Source organism: Tursiops truncatus, chromosome 9 (assembly GCF_011762595.2).
Source record: "Tursiops truncatus isolate mTurTru1 chromosome 9, mTurTru1.mat.Y, whole genome shotgun sequence".
NCBI lineage: Eukaryota > Metazoa > Chordata > Mammalia > Artiodactyla > Delphinidae > Tursiops > Tursiops truncatus.
In genome coordinates, this window is record NC_047042.1 from 64,098,135 (window position 1) to 64,113,687 (window position 15,553).

General features: G+C 36.8%; 1 protein-coding gene across 2 annotated transcripts in view; it reads left to right on the forward strand.

Annotated features, from left to right (window-relative positions):
* SEPTIN7 (septin 7) overlaps positions 1 to 15,553 on the forward strand; it is a 66,666-nt gene that overhangs the window by 16,719 nt on the left and 34,394 nt on the right. For both annotated transcript variants that reach the window (XM_073809825.1, XM_019925616.3), the window contains exons 3-4: positions 3,023 to 3,129; positions 14,744 to 14,844. In XM_073809825.1, the coding sequence (XP_073665926.1) occupies positions 3,023 to 3,129; positions 14,744 to 14,844 (208 nt within the window). The remainder of the gene's footprint in view (positions 1 to 3,022; positions 3,130 to 14,743; positions 14,845 to 15,553) is intronic.

Consider the following 15,553-nt stretch of genomic DNA (forward strand, 5'->3'; position numbering starts at 1 on the left):
CCAGAATTTTTGTTTTGTTTTGGTTTGGTTTGGTTTTTTTACACAATTTCTATTTCTTTGTTAAATTCTGGTTTTGTTCTTACGTCGTTTTCCTGATTTCCATTAATTGTTCATTGTTTTCTTTAGCTCTTTGGACATATTTAAGACAGCTATTTTGTTTATTATTATTTTTTTTGCTATTTAAATTTATTTACTTATTTATTTGGCTGCACCAGGTCTTTAGTTGTGGTATGTGGGCTCTTAGTTGCGGCATGCAGGATCTAGTTCCCTGACCAGGGATTGAATCCGGGCCGCCTGCATTGGGAGCGCAGAGTCTTAACCGCTGGACCACCAGGGAAGTCCCTAAATTTATTTATTTTAAAAAAATTTTTATTGGAGTATAGTTAATTTACAATGTTGTGTTAGTTTCAGATGTACAGCAAAGTGAATCAGTTATACATATATCCACTCTTTTTTAGATTCTTTTCCCATATAGGCCATTACAGAGTATTAAGTAAAGTTCCCTGAGCTATATAGTAGGTCCTTATTAGTTATGTATTTTATATATAGTAGTGTATATATGTAAATCCCAGTCTTCTGATTTATCCCCCTGACCCCCATAACCATAAGTTTGTTTTCTACTTTGTTTCTACAAAACTCTTATCTCTGTTTTGTAAATAAATTCATTTGTACCCCCCTGTTTTTTAGATTCCACATATAAGAGATATGATGTTTATCTTTCTCTAAAACAGCTATTTTAAAGTCCTCATCTAGCAAGTCCACTATCTGTGCTGCTTCAGGGATGGTTTCTGGGATTTTGTTTTGTTCCTTTTTATGGGCTGTGTTTTCTGTTTCTTTGAATGCTTTGTGATTTGTTGTTGTTGAAAAATATGCATTTGAAAAAACTCACCCTGCCCTGTCTTTGCAGACTTGGTCATATGTCAGGGCAGATGTCTGATGATTAGCTGGGCATGCTCTGAGCCTAGAGATCCAGCCTAAAGTGAAAGTTTAATGCCTTTTCACAACTTTTCTGAGCATGTTTATTGCTTGAGCCTGTATGTGGCTTTCTCAGTTTCCCCTGCATACATGGTTTCTTTTGAATGTCTTAATTCTCCAAGGAGTTTTACCTCAGCGTCTCCTCAAGGCCTTAGGTGGTCTGTTGTGTCTCTCCACCCATAATTTTTTGCTCCAGGCATCTGTAGTTCTCCTGCACTTTAACCAGTGATGCCCAGTGCTTCTCCAACCTGAAATCCCAGTTAGGCAACACTAGTCCTTCTGATAGCCCCAAAGAGGTTAGAATGTTTTATCTGAGTAAAGTCTGCTCTGTTCCTTCTTGTTTGAGGGAATGACGCTGAAAACTCAGCCTCTGTGCACTGGTGCCAAATCGAATCTTGGAGACAGAGTTTCGGGTGAAGTAGAAAGTAATAGCTTTATTGCTTTGCCAAGCAAAGGGGGACACAGCGGGCTTGTGCCTGGAGAACTGTGTGTCCCAACCCAGGAGGATTTGGTGAGGAGTTTTATAGCAATGGTTCAAGGGCAGGGTTGCTTCTAAATGAAAATATTGTAGATACTTCTGATTATCCCCAAGTACTTGGGTTTTATTCTAGTCTTTCCTCCTTTATTCAGGGTTTAAGAGTTTAGAAAGAAGCAGGTATGGGGAACCTATAACTTATTTTCCCATGACTTAGAAATTTCTACATCTAGAAAAAAGGATATTCTCCCTCATTCAAAGGGAGTAAGCCCAGACCACTATAATGGTTCTTACCTTTCTTTCTTTCTTTTTTTTTTTTAAATTTATTTATTTATTTTTGGCTGCTTTGGGTCTTCGTTGCTGCACACGGGCTTTCTCTAGTTGCAGCGGGCAGGGGCTACTCTTCATTGCAGAGCACGGGCTCTAGGCACACGGGCTTCAGTAGTTGTGGCGCATGGGCTCAGTAGTTGTGGCTCACAGGCTTTAGAGCACAGGCTCAGTAGTTGTGGCACACGGGCTTAGTTGCTCCGCAGCATGTGGGATCTTCCCGGGCTAGGGAATCGAACCTGTGCCCCCTGCATTGGCAGGCGGATTCTTAACCACTGTGCCACCAAGGAAGTCACCCGGTTCTTACCTTTCTTGAGAGCCAATATCAAAAGAACTCAACCTATAAATAGAAATAGTAAGGTTAATATTGTGCTATCAGTTATTTAGGCTAAAGATGCCTATTAAACTCACTGAACTATTAACAATAACTAGATTCTTTAACCTGGTGCCATATTAATTGATAATTATTATATGACTTTTAATCTATTTTAACTTTGTATATCCTGAAGCTGTTTATATTTTAGTAAAAAATATCTGTACATTTGGTATGGTGTACTAGACTTGACATGAAGGGTCAGAGAAGAGTATGTGAATCTTAGTGGAAATCGTGTCTTACCTCTCTCCTTTCCTACTTCAGGCAGGAGCATTTTTATAAAAAGTAATTACCCATGATTTTTTGGAGTCTGGTTTATAGAGAAGTACCCTTTATACTTAAGCTGATTGGTATATGGGTAAATTGGAAGTATTTTTTTGTGGTTCACTTTTGTACTAAGATGCATTGTGATTAATTTTTCTTCTTTTTATCAGCAGATTTCTACTTTTTATAGCTGCATGATTTGTTTCCTTGGTCATTCATTGTAATAAACGTTTATACTTTTATTTTTTATTTCACTGAAGCAGCAATATATAATCCAACTGGGATGTTTTCCTTCATGACTAACTTTCATCTCTAGGAATACATTACTGTTAAAAATGGTGACTACAGATACATTACTTTTAGCGAACACAGATGGTAGAATTATAAAGGTAAAAATCCTTGGAAACATGAGTCTAATTTGATAGATAAGAAAATGAAGGCAAAGAATTTATTCTAATAGAGAGTCTTTATAGTATAATTTCTAATGTCACTTCCTTGTCCCACTAAGAAGTACTTGCATAAAAGCAAGTTTGATTATAGCATTGGTTGAATATTTAAGCTTGATAAGGTAGCTGAGTTTAACAGATTTCCACCTCTATTTCTTTTAGGTGAATCTGGACTGGGAAAGTCAACATTAATCAACTCATTATTCCTCACAGATTTGTATTCCCCAGAGTATCCAGGTCCTTCCCATAGAATAAAAAAGACTGTACAGGTATGTATATTGTTAACTGATGATAAGGTGGGGTAATGTTAACAGATACAAAACACATTCTATAACTTATATTGTATTTCCATAGAGGTAGATTTCAAGTTTGACCTTAGCCAATGTAAAGTGGTAAACATGGTTGCTGATAAAAAAGAGAGATTGATTTATTGAGAGAAGTGCAGGTAATTAGAGGAATTTTCTTGATTAGAACCTTATAAGTTTGTCTTGAGGACCCTCCTAGAGAGTATACTGGGATGTAGTAACAGCTGGAGTTATGCTGCATTATGGTAGCTACTTGCTATATGTAGTAGCTATTTAAGTTTGCATGAGTTAAAAGTCAATAAAACTAAAAATTCACTTTCTCAGTTGTACCAGTCACATTTCAAATGCTCAGTAGTCATATGTGGCAAGTGGCTGCCATTTGGGGCAGCACAGATATGTTTCCACCATTGCAGAAAATTCTTTTGGACAGCATAGAGAAAACATGATTCGTGTGGAAGCCATTATTATTTAAATACAGTGTTCTGTATTAGTGAGTGGCATGATACCACATGATAGTTGAATGGCAATAGCAATTTGTTAAGGCTTACAAGCTATGTGTGGTCTAATTTAGTACTTCTCGATCTTTAATGTATATTCAGATCACCTGGGGAGCTTGTTAAATTCAGTTCCTGTTCTAGTAGGTCTGAGGTGGGCTGAGATTCAGTATTTCTAACAAAATCCAAGGTGATGCTCATGTTGCTGGCCCATATAGTGAAGTGCTAGACTCTCTAGCTCTGCATTGTCCAGTACAGTAGCTGGTAGCCACATGTGGCTGTTGAGCTCTTAAAATGTGGGTAGTCCAAATTGAGATGTTATACAAGTATAAAATACACTCCAGATTTTGAAGACTTAGTTTGTAAAAAAGAATATTTCATTAAAAATTTTTATATTGATTACATTTTGCAGTAATGATAATTGGTTATATTGGGCTGAATAAAAATACATTAATTTCACCTGTTACTACTTTCTGAAGTGGCTACTGAAAATTTTAAAATTATGTGGCTCACGTTACATTTTTGTTGGGCAGCACCGCTCTAAACTATTGATTGAAAAAATGTTGATGGATTGATGCAGCACAGAAGCAGAAGAGAAGTGGAGTAAACAGTTCTGGCAGGAGCATGTTTTATTGAGGCAGTGACTCTGGAGCTGGATATTTTATTTCTCCTTTTTAAAGTTTTCTCTGTTTTAGGAATTAAAAAAAATTTTTTTTAATTTATTTTATTTATTTACTTTTGGCTGCATTGGGTCTTCGTTGCTGCGCATGGTCTTTCTCTAGTTGCGGCTCACGGGCCCTAGAGCACACGCTCAGTAGTTGTGGTGCGCAGGCTTAGTTGCTCCGTGGCATGTGGGATCTTCCCGGACCAGGGCTCGAACCCATGTCCCCTGCATTGGCAGGTGGATTCTTAACCACTGTGCCACCAGGGATGCCCAGGAATTTTTAAAATATCCTTCATGGAGCTTGAGATTTCAAATTACCTGCAAATATGTGTTCTGTTGATAAAAACTTGATACTGTACTGCATTGCTTATTTTGTGATGTAGTGAACATTTTAACCCTAAGCAGGAAGATATACTTTTAGCTTTCTTAATTTAAGTATTTAAATCCAGGATTAGTAACTAGGTATGTAGAAATGTTAAGGGAACCCCACAGTGTAGATTCCTAAATTCAGGTATATTTACTGTAAAATATCTGTTAAATATTGATGGTCATGTATCTGCCAGTGGTGTTCTTGGTGATTAGTGCTGGTGAGGAAATTTTCTGAGTCCTCTTTGTAGTTTTAGCACATAGCATAATGCCAGGTCTAGATTAATAATAAAACAACAGTCATTAACATCTTCCAGGTACTATTCCAAACACTTTAGATGCATTTACTTATTTAATTCTTTCAGTAACTTTATGAGGTAAGTGGTATTCTTTTCCCCATTTTACAGATGTGGAAATTGAGGCACAGAGATGGTGATATGCCAAGATCATGTAGTTAGAGTACCAGAACTAGGATACAAATCTAAGCACTCTGGTTTAGTCTGTAGTGTATCAACTGTACTATCTCTATACTGTAGATATTTAATAAGTGTTAGTTTAACAGATTAACCATTTCTTAATAAGTGGATTAGCTTTTCTTTTTAATAATGTTTGGTCCAACAAGTTGTCAGTTTTCTTTGATTTATATTGCCTTTTCCTTTAAAAACCTTACATATGGAGATAGTTTTCCCAGTTAGGCAATTTAGACAAAATGAAGACAAAATGATTTGATCAGTGAAGTCATCACTTCATAGTTATGTAATATGTGAAAGTTTAGTTTAAAAAAAAAAAACCCAGAAAATTAGGTCATAAGGCTGATCTGTCTGATGCTGGCTAGTAAGGAATACTTAAGAGAAGTGGTTTTTTGTTTGTTTGTTTTATTTTTAAAATATCAAATGGTGCGTACGTAATGTTTGCTGTTGCTTATTAGATTTGAATTTTTAAACTGGACTCTGGAGGGTATTGACTGACTGTAGGACTAGGCTTGAAATTCCAGTAAACTGCCTGGTGGATGATGGAAGCCGATTAACTCATAAAAGTTTTGTACCTTACCATGTTTTATTTTGCTTTGTTTAATAAAGGACAATATTTCTAGTTCTCTTGATTCACCCAATGCAGTGATTTTTGCTAGTGTCTGAACAGGTGAAAGTATTGGCACATGCAGTCTAAGGAATTCATCACATAGAAATCTAGTTTAACATGCTCTGCAACAAAAGTATTTGCTCAAACAATGAGAGATTGTTTTACTCCCCCTCCCCCCAACCTAGTTCTTACACTTGTCCACTTTTGGCTTATTCTGCTCTGACCAAACCAACCTCCTTGCTGTTCTTTGAACAGGCTATTCCTACTTCCACCGCAGGGGCCTTCCACTTCTGTTTCTTGCTTGCTTCATAATTTTCATCAGTTCTCTGCTTAAAAGTTGCTTTCTTAAGGAGCCCTTTCCTGACCACCCTATAAACTCCTTCTAATTCCCACCCCAGGCTCCAAATGTGTAAGCTCTACAAGGGTAGGAACTTCACTTTATTCACTGCTGCAAGCTAAGTTCCTAGAACTGCATCTGTTACACGTTAGCATCCCATGTTTGTTGAATGACTGAACAAACAAGTTTTAAAAATTTATAAGACTTAGTGTTTAGTTGGACTAAACACTATAGTGATAGTGTTTATAAAACGCTATCATAGATTAAGTGGAATAATTTTAAATTTGAGAGTCTTTTGAAATTTTAAATTTGATTATCTTTTTTGAAGTTTTGATTATTTTTATTTTGTCTTGAGCAGAATTTTTTTAATCTAATTTTTTTTTTTTTTTTTTGGCTGTACGCGGGCCTCTCACTGTTGTGGCCTCTCCCGTTGCGGAGCACAGGCTCCGGACACGCAGGCTCAGCAGCCATGGCTCACGGGCCCAGCCGTTCCGTGGCATGTGGGATCCTCCTGGACCGGGGCATGAACCCATGTCCCCTGCATCGGCAGGCGGACTCTCAACCACTGTGCTACCAGGGAAGCCCTTAATTTTTAAGTTGATGTTTAATTTGTGTACTAAAAGGGCACAAATTTAAGCATAGAACTTGATGAGTTTTTATATATGTATTCATATATCCAGTTAACCACAGCCAGATTAAGATATAGTATGTTTCTAGGACCCTGGAAGGCTTCCTTATGCCTCCTCTCACTCAGTATTATACCCACCCCCAAATTAAACACCTTTCTGACTTCTATCTCCATAGATTAATCTTGTCTGTTCTTGAACTTCGTTTAGGTATATTCCTGTCTGATTTCTTTCACTGAAGATTATGTCTGTGGTATTTATTCATGTTGTGTACCTGTAGTTCTTTTCATTGTTGCATAATATTCCACTGCATGAATATATCACAGTGTATCCCCTCTGTTGTAGATAAGCATTTGGGCTTTCACTTTTTGACTAACATAAATATTCTTGTATATATCTTTTGGTGGACATAAGTACTCATTTCTGTTGTGCATGTGTGTGTGCATTAAAGACATTTTGTCATTTCATTTTATTTTCTTTGATTTCTTATGAGATTGAACGTGTCTTTTATACTCATTAATTGTTCAGATTTCATTGAGTGCTTTGACAATCTTAATATTTCCTATCTTTTCCTTCTTAATTTGGAGAAGTGTCTTATCTAGGTAATAGTCCCTTACATTTCAGTCATTGCAGATAATTTCTCCCAGGCTGCCATCTGTTAAAGGTGGTGGGAGAGGCTCTCAGTTTGTCAGAATTCTATTTACATTGGTCTGTCTCCAAAATAATCCTGTCTAAACTCACTTTGCCTTCCTTTTTAAGATAACATTAAGTGTCCTCTTCTATTGTGAATATCTTCCTAGCTCTCCCTGTTTTGAAAACAAAGGAGTAATTAGGACTAAGGGTATCTCTAGTAAGATTTTTAAGACAAAGGCTTGTGTACTACTGTTAAATCTCCCCCCTTTACCAAAAGTGAGACATTAACAGTTGAGAACTGGGTTGATTCTGATTAGAATCCCAGAGAAGTCCTCTTTCCTGACTGTACCATGGAGGTATTCCTTGATATACTGGAAACAAGATGAAGATCATCTGAACTCTTTTCTTCACTTACCCAGGAGAGAACATGACATGTTCCTAGTCATTCAGTGTAGTTAGAGAATAGAATGTAGTTTTTTTTTAGTTGACTGACTTTTCACCAAGCTTGATAATCTAGCAGATGATCTGCTCTTAGAAGCTCTTAAATTCTTTTAGTGAAGAGTGATCCAGAAGTATTACATCTCAGCCCAGGCATATTAGACCAGGAAAAACATACAATCCTGAGTTTCAGAAGGGAAATATCTGCACTTTCCCTGACCTGAAGCCTTTCTGGAACACTTTCAACTGTCAAAAAGAAGAAGAGAAGAAACATCCTGTGATGTGGCAAATAGGGAGTGAAATTTTAATAAAGACCACAATTTCATAATCTCTTCCCTAAGCATTATTTATTTACAAGAGGCTTATATCCTAAAGAAGAAATTCCTTCACATTCACAGTCTTGGAAGGAAGGAGAAACCGTCTACTCTGAGCAGAGAAATGATTCTGAGTTTCCAGTATATTAGTGGTTCTGATTTGAGTGAACTTTCAGTAATAGATAGAAGTCTTCTGAGATTAATTCCCAACCTCCTATCTTTGGCCTTAGGTACCTGAGCTGTGCAGTTCCAAATGTGAGCTGACATTCTAGTCCTGTTGTTCTTTATACCAGTGGTTCTCAAAGTTCAGTGTGTATCACAATCACTTGGAAGCCTTGCTCAAACAGATTGTTGAGTCCCCCTCCCCAGAGTTTTCTGTTTAGTCGGTTTGAGACAGGGCCCAAAGAATTTGCATTTCCAATAAGTTCCCAAACTATGCAGCTGCCAGTCTGGGTACTATACTTTGTGGACCACTCCTCTGTAGTGTTTCTGGACTGCTGCAGACTGGTTTCATCCTATCTCTGTGGGAAGAAAGTAAGAGAGAGAATTGTTTTTCCTTAGTTCTTTCAGAATATTTCAAATTGAATGAAATGGCACTATGTTACTTTCACTTTCATTCATATATATATTTTTTCCCAATAGACTGATTAAAATAAAGTGATAGAAAAAATTGAACACTTGAGCTCTACTTCATATTCCAATCTCAAATATAGGTGCTCAGATTAACAAAAATTTTAAGAAAAATATTACATACAATGTTGTATATATGGTAGCAAATTTTATAATTTTGTTATATTTGAAAATATATCTTATTTCATGTCAGCAAAAGGTTGCCAACTGTCTCCTAGGGAAAGACTGTCCTTTATCCTGAGACTAAATCCATTTCAGTTTCTTTTGTGAAATGACAGTGCTAGTTTTTTTTTTTTCAAGTTCTTTGTTGGTAGCCTTAAGTTGGTCCCCTTTAAAACTTTTTTTGTTGGTCTGTGAAGTCCAATAAATCACTATTTTAGATTAAATGGGTACAAAAATTTTGGAGGTGAGAAGAAGTGAAAACAGTGAATCCTATCCCTAAGATAACATCTTATGACTCCTTGAAACATTTTTACAGAGTCCAATTAGGAAACTCTCCTGTTGATGTTGGTCCAGTTTTGATAGTTTTTTGAACCAGTCATACACAGAACAGATGACTGAATGCTTGTCTTTTACCAGGTTTGAGGGCTATAAGGATGATGGACACAGAGTTCTCAAGGATGTCACAGTCATATGAAGGATATAGCAAACAATTATGATTTAGTGAGAAAGGTGCTGCTATAGGGTGGTATAGGTGACCTTGGCAAAGTATATTTTAGTGAAATAGTAGGAGTAGAGGGGAAGATGACAGTGGATTGAGAAGTGATTTGTGAGGCAGTGAAGATGGGGGTAGAGCTATGAAGGAAGGGATGAGAGGGAATACCTAGAGGTTGAGTGTAGGGGACAGAGACAGTGGTTTGGAGAATGTTTGTATCCTATGGGGAATCATTCCGTAAGAGATAAGAGATTGAAGTTACAGGGGAAATAGTCTAAATAGTTGTCAAAATGACTCTAAAATGGAAATTGGTCAAATCCCCAGCATAGATTGAGAAATTAGCCTTAGGAAAAAAAGGGATCTATTCCACTGAACAGGAGGGAAGATTCAGTGTTGCTTCAAACAAGTTGGGGATGCTGTTGGGGACCCTCCTACACTGTTGGTGGGAATGTGAATTGGTGAAGCCACTATGGAGAACAGTATAGAGGTTCCTTAAAAAGCTAAAAATAGAGGTACCATATGACCCAGCAATCCCACTCCTGGGCATATATCTGGAGGAACTCTAATTCAAAAAGATGCAGGCACCCCAGTGTTCACAGCAGCACTAAGACATGGAAGTAACCTAAATGTCTACTGACAGATGAATGGATAAAGAAGATGTGGTGTATACACACACACACACACACACACACACACACAGTGGAATATTGCTCAGCCATAAAAAAGAATGAAATAATGCCATTGCAGCAACATGGACGGACCTAGAGATTATTATACGAAGTGAAGTAAGTCAGAAAGAGAAAGACAAATACCATATGATATCACTTATGTGGAATCTAAAAAAATGATACAAATGAATTTGTTTACAAAACAGAAGCAGACTCACAGACTTAGAAAACAAACTTATAGTTACCAAGGGGGAAGGGGGGGGATTAATTAGGAATTTGGGATTAACATATACACACCACTATACATAGATAAACAACAGAGACCTACTGTATAGCACAGGGAACTATATTCAATATCTTGTACTAACCTATAATGGAAAAGAATCTGAATATATATATACACACACACACACACATATACATACATACATACTTTGCTATACACCTGAAACAATGTAAATCAACTATACTTCAATTTTTAAAGATTAAATAATAAATAGCAACAACGAATTGGGGGTGCTCTCCTCTTCCAGCGGAGATCAAGTGCTTTGCTGAGCATGGTGGCAGAGATTGTAAGGTAGAGCTTGGGAAGAGCCATACTGGGAGGGACATGAGTTGAAGGAGCAAATAAAAGCCATACTGTGAGAGGCATGAGATGAAGGAACAAGTAAAAGGATCATCATATGGCATGGAAATTCCTGTCGAAGTTTATGAATTTTATGGAAAGGTATCTGAGCTGGAAAGGAAAAGAAAGGATTTGGGAGGGGAGGTTGCTAATAGAAAATGAAAGGCACAAGGGAATTAAGATCTCAGTGTAAGGAGACAAGGGAATGAGGTGTAGTGGTTCAGAGTGGAAGGCAGAATCTTCAGATCAAGTTTCTTTTCAGCTAGTTCTGGGTCTTGATGAGAGGGAAGTAGTCTTTAAGCATAACTATTCTGTTGGTCATTGCATCTTTAAGTTTCTTGTTGAACATAAGTGTTTAAGATGATGTTTGTCTTTTGAGTTATTAAATAATCAAAATAGATTCTGTGTTTGAGCTAAGTGGAATATCACAGGCTGTTCAAGTATCTACTATTCAAGTCTCTGCAGAGTTTTGGCTATAATGCCACCTCCTGAGCAAGTATAGTTGGAGGTAAACTCCTGACAGAAAATTTTAACCCTCTCCTCAAATTTTAATATAGTTAATTAAGTAACACTTTTTATTTATCTTTAAAAAATGACTCAAACATTAAGTTAGAAAAGTGTAGTGTATTTAATAGTCTTTCAACAATGGAAGAACTGAAGCCGTATAAACAGTGAAAGTTTGACTTTTTCTTTCTCTCAGCTTGAAAAACTGAAAATATTAGAAGAAAGTGTGGGTTTCTGGAATCTAGGAATCCAAAAGAGCCCTTAATTTATTAATTATACATAGACAATAAAATAGGCTTTAGTTTTATTTTTCAGAGAGAAACTCAGTTGAAAGTGCCCTTGATTCATTCTTTTGGAACTCTGATGCCATAAAATATGCTGATGTGACCTGCTTAAGTAAAGTGCATGGGAAAGTGGCCATTTGGAATAGATTTCTTAAGAAAAGTTTGAAATTCCTGGACTTGAACTAATTTGTTTTCCATGGATCCCATGAGGATACTTGCAAAACCAGATGATAGGATACAGTTGGATCCTATGAATGGCACTAGTTTACAGTTATGTTTTCTGGATTTCTTCCATATGTTGCCGGCGTCTTTGTATTTGACCATGTATGGATACACAGAATTTCATAGGCCAAAGAAGAAAAGAAGCTTTATAAACAGACTCGTTAAAGCATATAAAATACAGATATTCATTTTTCTTGTCATTTCAATAAACAGTTAAGTTGTTCAACTAATTTTTTTTAAACAAGGAAACAAAAATCTTAAAATTTAAGCTGTTATGGTGTGTGATTAGTATACAATCTAGTACTGAAGGTAGAAATGGGCTTTGTTTGGTAATAAGGGAACCAGAAATGGTTTGGAGTAAAATCAGGAGATGATTCATGTAGAACAGTTACATTTTGCATCAGTTCTAATATACAGTACTGTGTCATGTAGAAGAATTGTTAGGTGAAGAACTGGTATGATTACTTTGGATATTTCTGCTTCAATGACAGTTACCATAAATGAATAACCTGGTTTTTTTTGTTTATTTGTTTTTTTTTTTTTTTGCGGTACGTGGGTCTCTCACTGTTGTGGCCTCTCCTGTTGCGGAGCACAGGCTCTGGACGCGCAGGCTTAGCGGCCATGGCTCACAGACCTAGCCGCTCTGCGGCATGTGGGATCTTCCCGGACCAGGGCACGAACCCGTGTCCCCTGCATTGGCAGGTGGACTCTGAACCACTGAGCCACCAGGGAAGCCCCTTTTTTTTTTTTAAATGGAGATGTAATTGACATATAACCAGATTGTCATTTTTAACTATAGAGGACCACCAGATATATAGAATGTGAACTTCCTAAGCCACATGAAGTAATATCACTTAATTTTTTTTAGTTTTGATAATCTGCCCTAATGAGTCTGATTATTTCTGCAGTTATTTGGTTTCCCTCATGTTATTACAGTAAGCTGATATTAGACAAACGGTATTATCTCAGCTATGTGGTGTGAAACAGTGGTCTCCCAAGCAGTGTTGCAACCATTGTTGATATTGAATATGACCAGAAAATATTAGAACCCTTATTTATTTATTTTATTATTATTTTTTTTTTTTTGCTGTACGTGGGCCTCTCACTGTTGTGGCTTCTCCCACTGCGGAGCACAGGCTCCGGACGCGCAGGCTCAGCGGCCATGGCTCACGGGCCCAGCCGCTCCGCGGCATTTGGGATCTTCCCAGACTGGGGCACGAACGCGTGTCCCCTGCATCAGCAGGTGGACTCTCAACCACTGCACTACCAGGGAAGCCCAGAACCCTTATTTATTGATGTTTACTTTTTTAATTTATGAGAAATTGACACTAATATTCAATGTTCAGATTGCCAGTTGTGTATGTTTGGTAGGTAAATAAACATATTTGGGATGTTTAAAATTTTCACTGATAGTTTACACTAGGATCAAAGCAGTCTGAAGACCATTGGTCTAAAAGATAAGAGCTTTGTCCCTTATTTGTCTAAAAGATTGGAAGCCTCGCCAAATCTCAGGCAGTATTTTCAGTTTCAGCAAGTTTCTTTTTTGATAATACTCTTTTAACAAAATAATTTTTGATTTCTATCAGCCTTCACTGTCCAATTCAGTAGTCACTAAACCACATGAAGTTATTTGAATTTAAGTTAATTCAAGTTAAATAAAATTAAACATTCAGCTCCCCAGTTGCTCTAGTCACATTTCAAGGGGTAAGTAGCCACATGGACAAGCAGCTACCATATTGGATAGTGTAGACAAAGAACGTTTCCATCATTTCAGAAAGTTCTATTGGACAATGCTGCTATATACTTTCTTGCTCAGCAGTCTTAGTCTCAACTCCTCATCCATCAGCTAACATCTGTAAGAAAATGTCAAAGGGAAATGGAAAGACATCATCATTTCTGTAATCTCTAAAGGTGAACCAAACTTTTTCTACCCAGAAATTAGCTGCTCTTCCTTTCCAAACACTGTTAACCAACATAAATAGTTGAAGTTGCTTTTCATGTGATTACCTTTCCCTCTTAGGTCTAATAGTACTTATTGGTACAATAATTTGTACCATCTTATGGCTTGTAGCACTCAAAGTTTGAGTATAATTCTTGCCTTTTAAGTTAGCCTATCAGCATAATTGAAACCTCTAGTTTTAATAAACACTTGATATAAATTGAATGAAAGCCTATCTTTATCTAGGAGAATGATTCCCCTTTTCTGTTTGAATCAGTGTTTGCTTTATGTAGCAGCGGGGTATGCCCAAGATGAATGATTTTTACATTCTAAAACAGAGTTTGGGGTTACAAAAATATCTTAGACTGTAGGAGGAAATGTTGTTACTGTTTTTAAGTCCAGTACCTTTTCTCAAATAGAAGGTTTTTACAAATTCTAAAGAGAACTGAAGATTTTAATCAGAGTTAGTAGGGTTTTACCCTACCAGAATACATTGTTTTTCAATGCCTTGACCTTTGCTGATTGCTTTGGCCTGAATGTACAGTAACACGTTTGAGAAGAGAATTGTATCTTAGCCATAATGTAAACACAGTGTAAATAATTACAGCCATGCTGAGAAAGATTTGCAAATGGTAATAAGTTCACTTGAGTAATTGGTTTGGACTGAACTAGATGGAGATAGTCCAGGAAAACGTTTACTGCAAATGGTAAATTAAATGTATTTGTCTGATTAATTACATTTGATCTCTATGAATTACTTAATCATTCAAGCACATTGTTTATTTGTATTATTAGATGTGCATTTAGGTTACATAAGTATTGTATGGCTTTAGTAATTAATATTATTTTATCAGTTCCTGTTTTCCTTCTCTGTACCAACAGTGAGCCGTAAACGCACTATTTACATATGTGCTTTTCTTTTAAATAACCAAGACTTCTAACAGTAATTGATTCTAAAGAAAGTGTGTGAGTGAGTAGATTTAGTTTGCAAAAAGCTTCCCATTTGGTTTTGATTAACACTCATCTCCCTACCTCTTACGTTGTAGGAAACCAAGGATATAATGTATGGTATTAATATCTGTACCAATGACTTTTACAGGTGGAACAATCCAAAGTTTTAATCAAAGAAGGTGGTGTTCAGTTGCTGCTCACAATAGTTGATACCCCAGGATTTGGAGATGCAGTGGATAATAGTAATTGGTAAGAAGGGTTTGTCACTGCTGCTTTCCACTGCATTTGGGGATGGGGGTGGTTAGACTTTTTTACCTTAACATTTTAAAGCTTCTCATCTTAGCGAAGGTCACTGAACTTTATGTAACATTACTTGGGTTCATATATCAACTTTGCCACTTGCCATGTTGCTTAACTTCTTTGAACTGATTTCCTCTTCTATAAAATGAAGATAACACCTTTCATAGAAGTATTTTGAAGACAGATTCTAAAACATAGATAAAAGAATTCTCATTATTATAAGAAACTTGCAACTTTTCATTCTTTACTATAATTTTATCCATTTTCTATCACATCCTAATTTAAACCTTCAGTTTTTCCATAAGTTGTAAGTGAATAAAACACCCATGGCTTTCTAATTGGAAACAATATCTTAGTAGCTTATAAAAAATATTTTAATTTTTCTTTGAGTTCCACACTGTTTTTTTGTTTTGTTTTTATTTATTTGGCTGCGTTGGGTCTTTGTTGTGGCATGCGGGATCTTCGTTGGGGCACGTAGGCTTCTCTCTAGTTGCGGCAAGTAGGCTCTAGAGTGCGCAGGCTTAGTTGCCCCACGGCATGTGGGATCTTAGTTCCCCAACCAGGAATCGAACCTACTTCCCCTGCATTGGAAGGTGGATTCTTAACCACTGGACCACCAGGGAAGTCCCAAGTTCCACACTGTTTTTTGAAATAAATT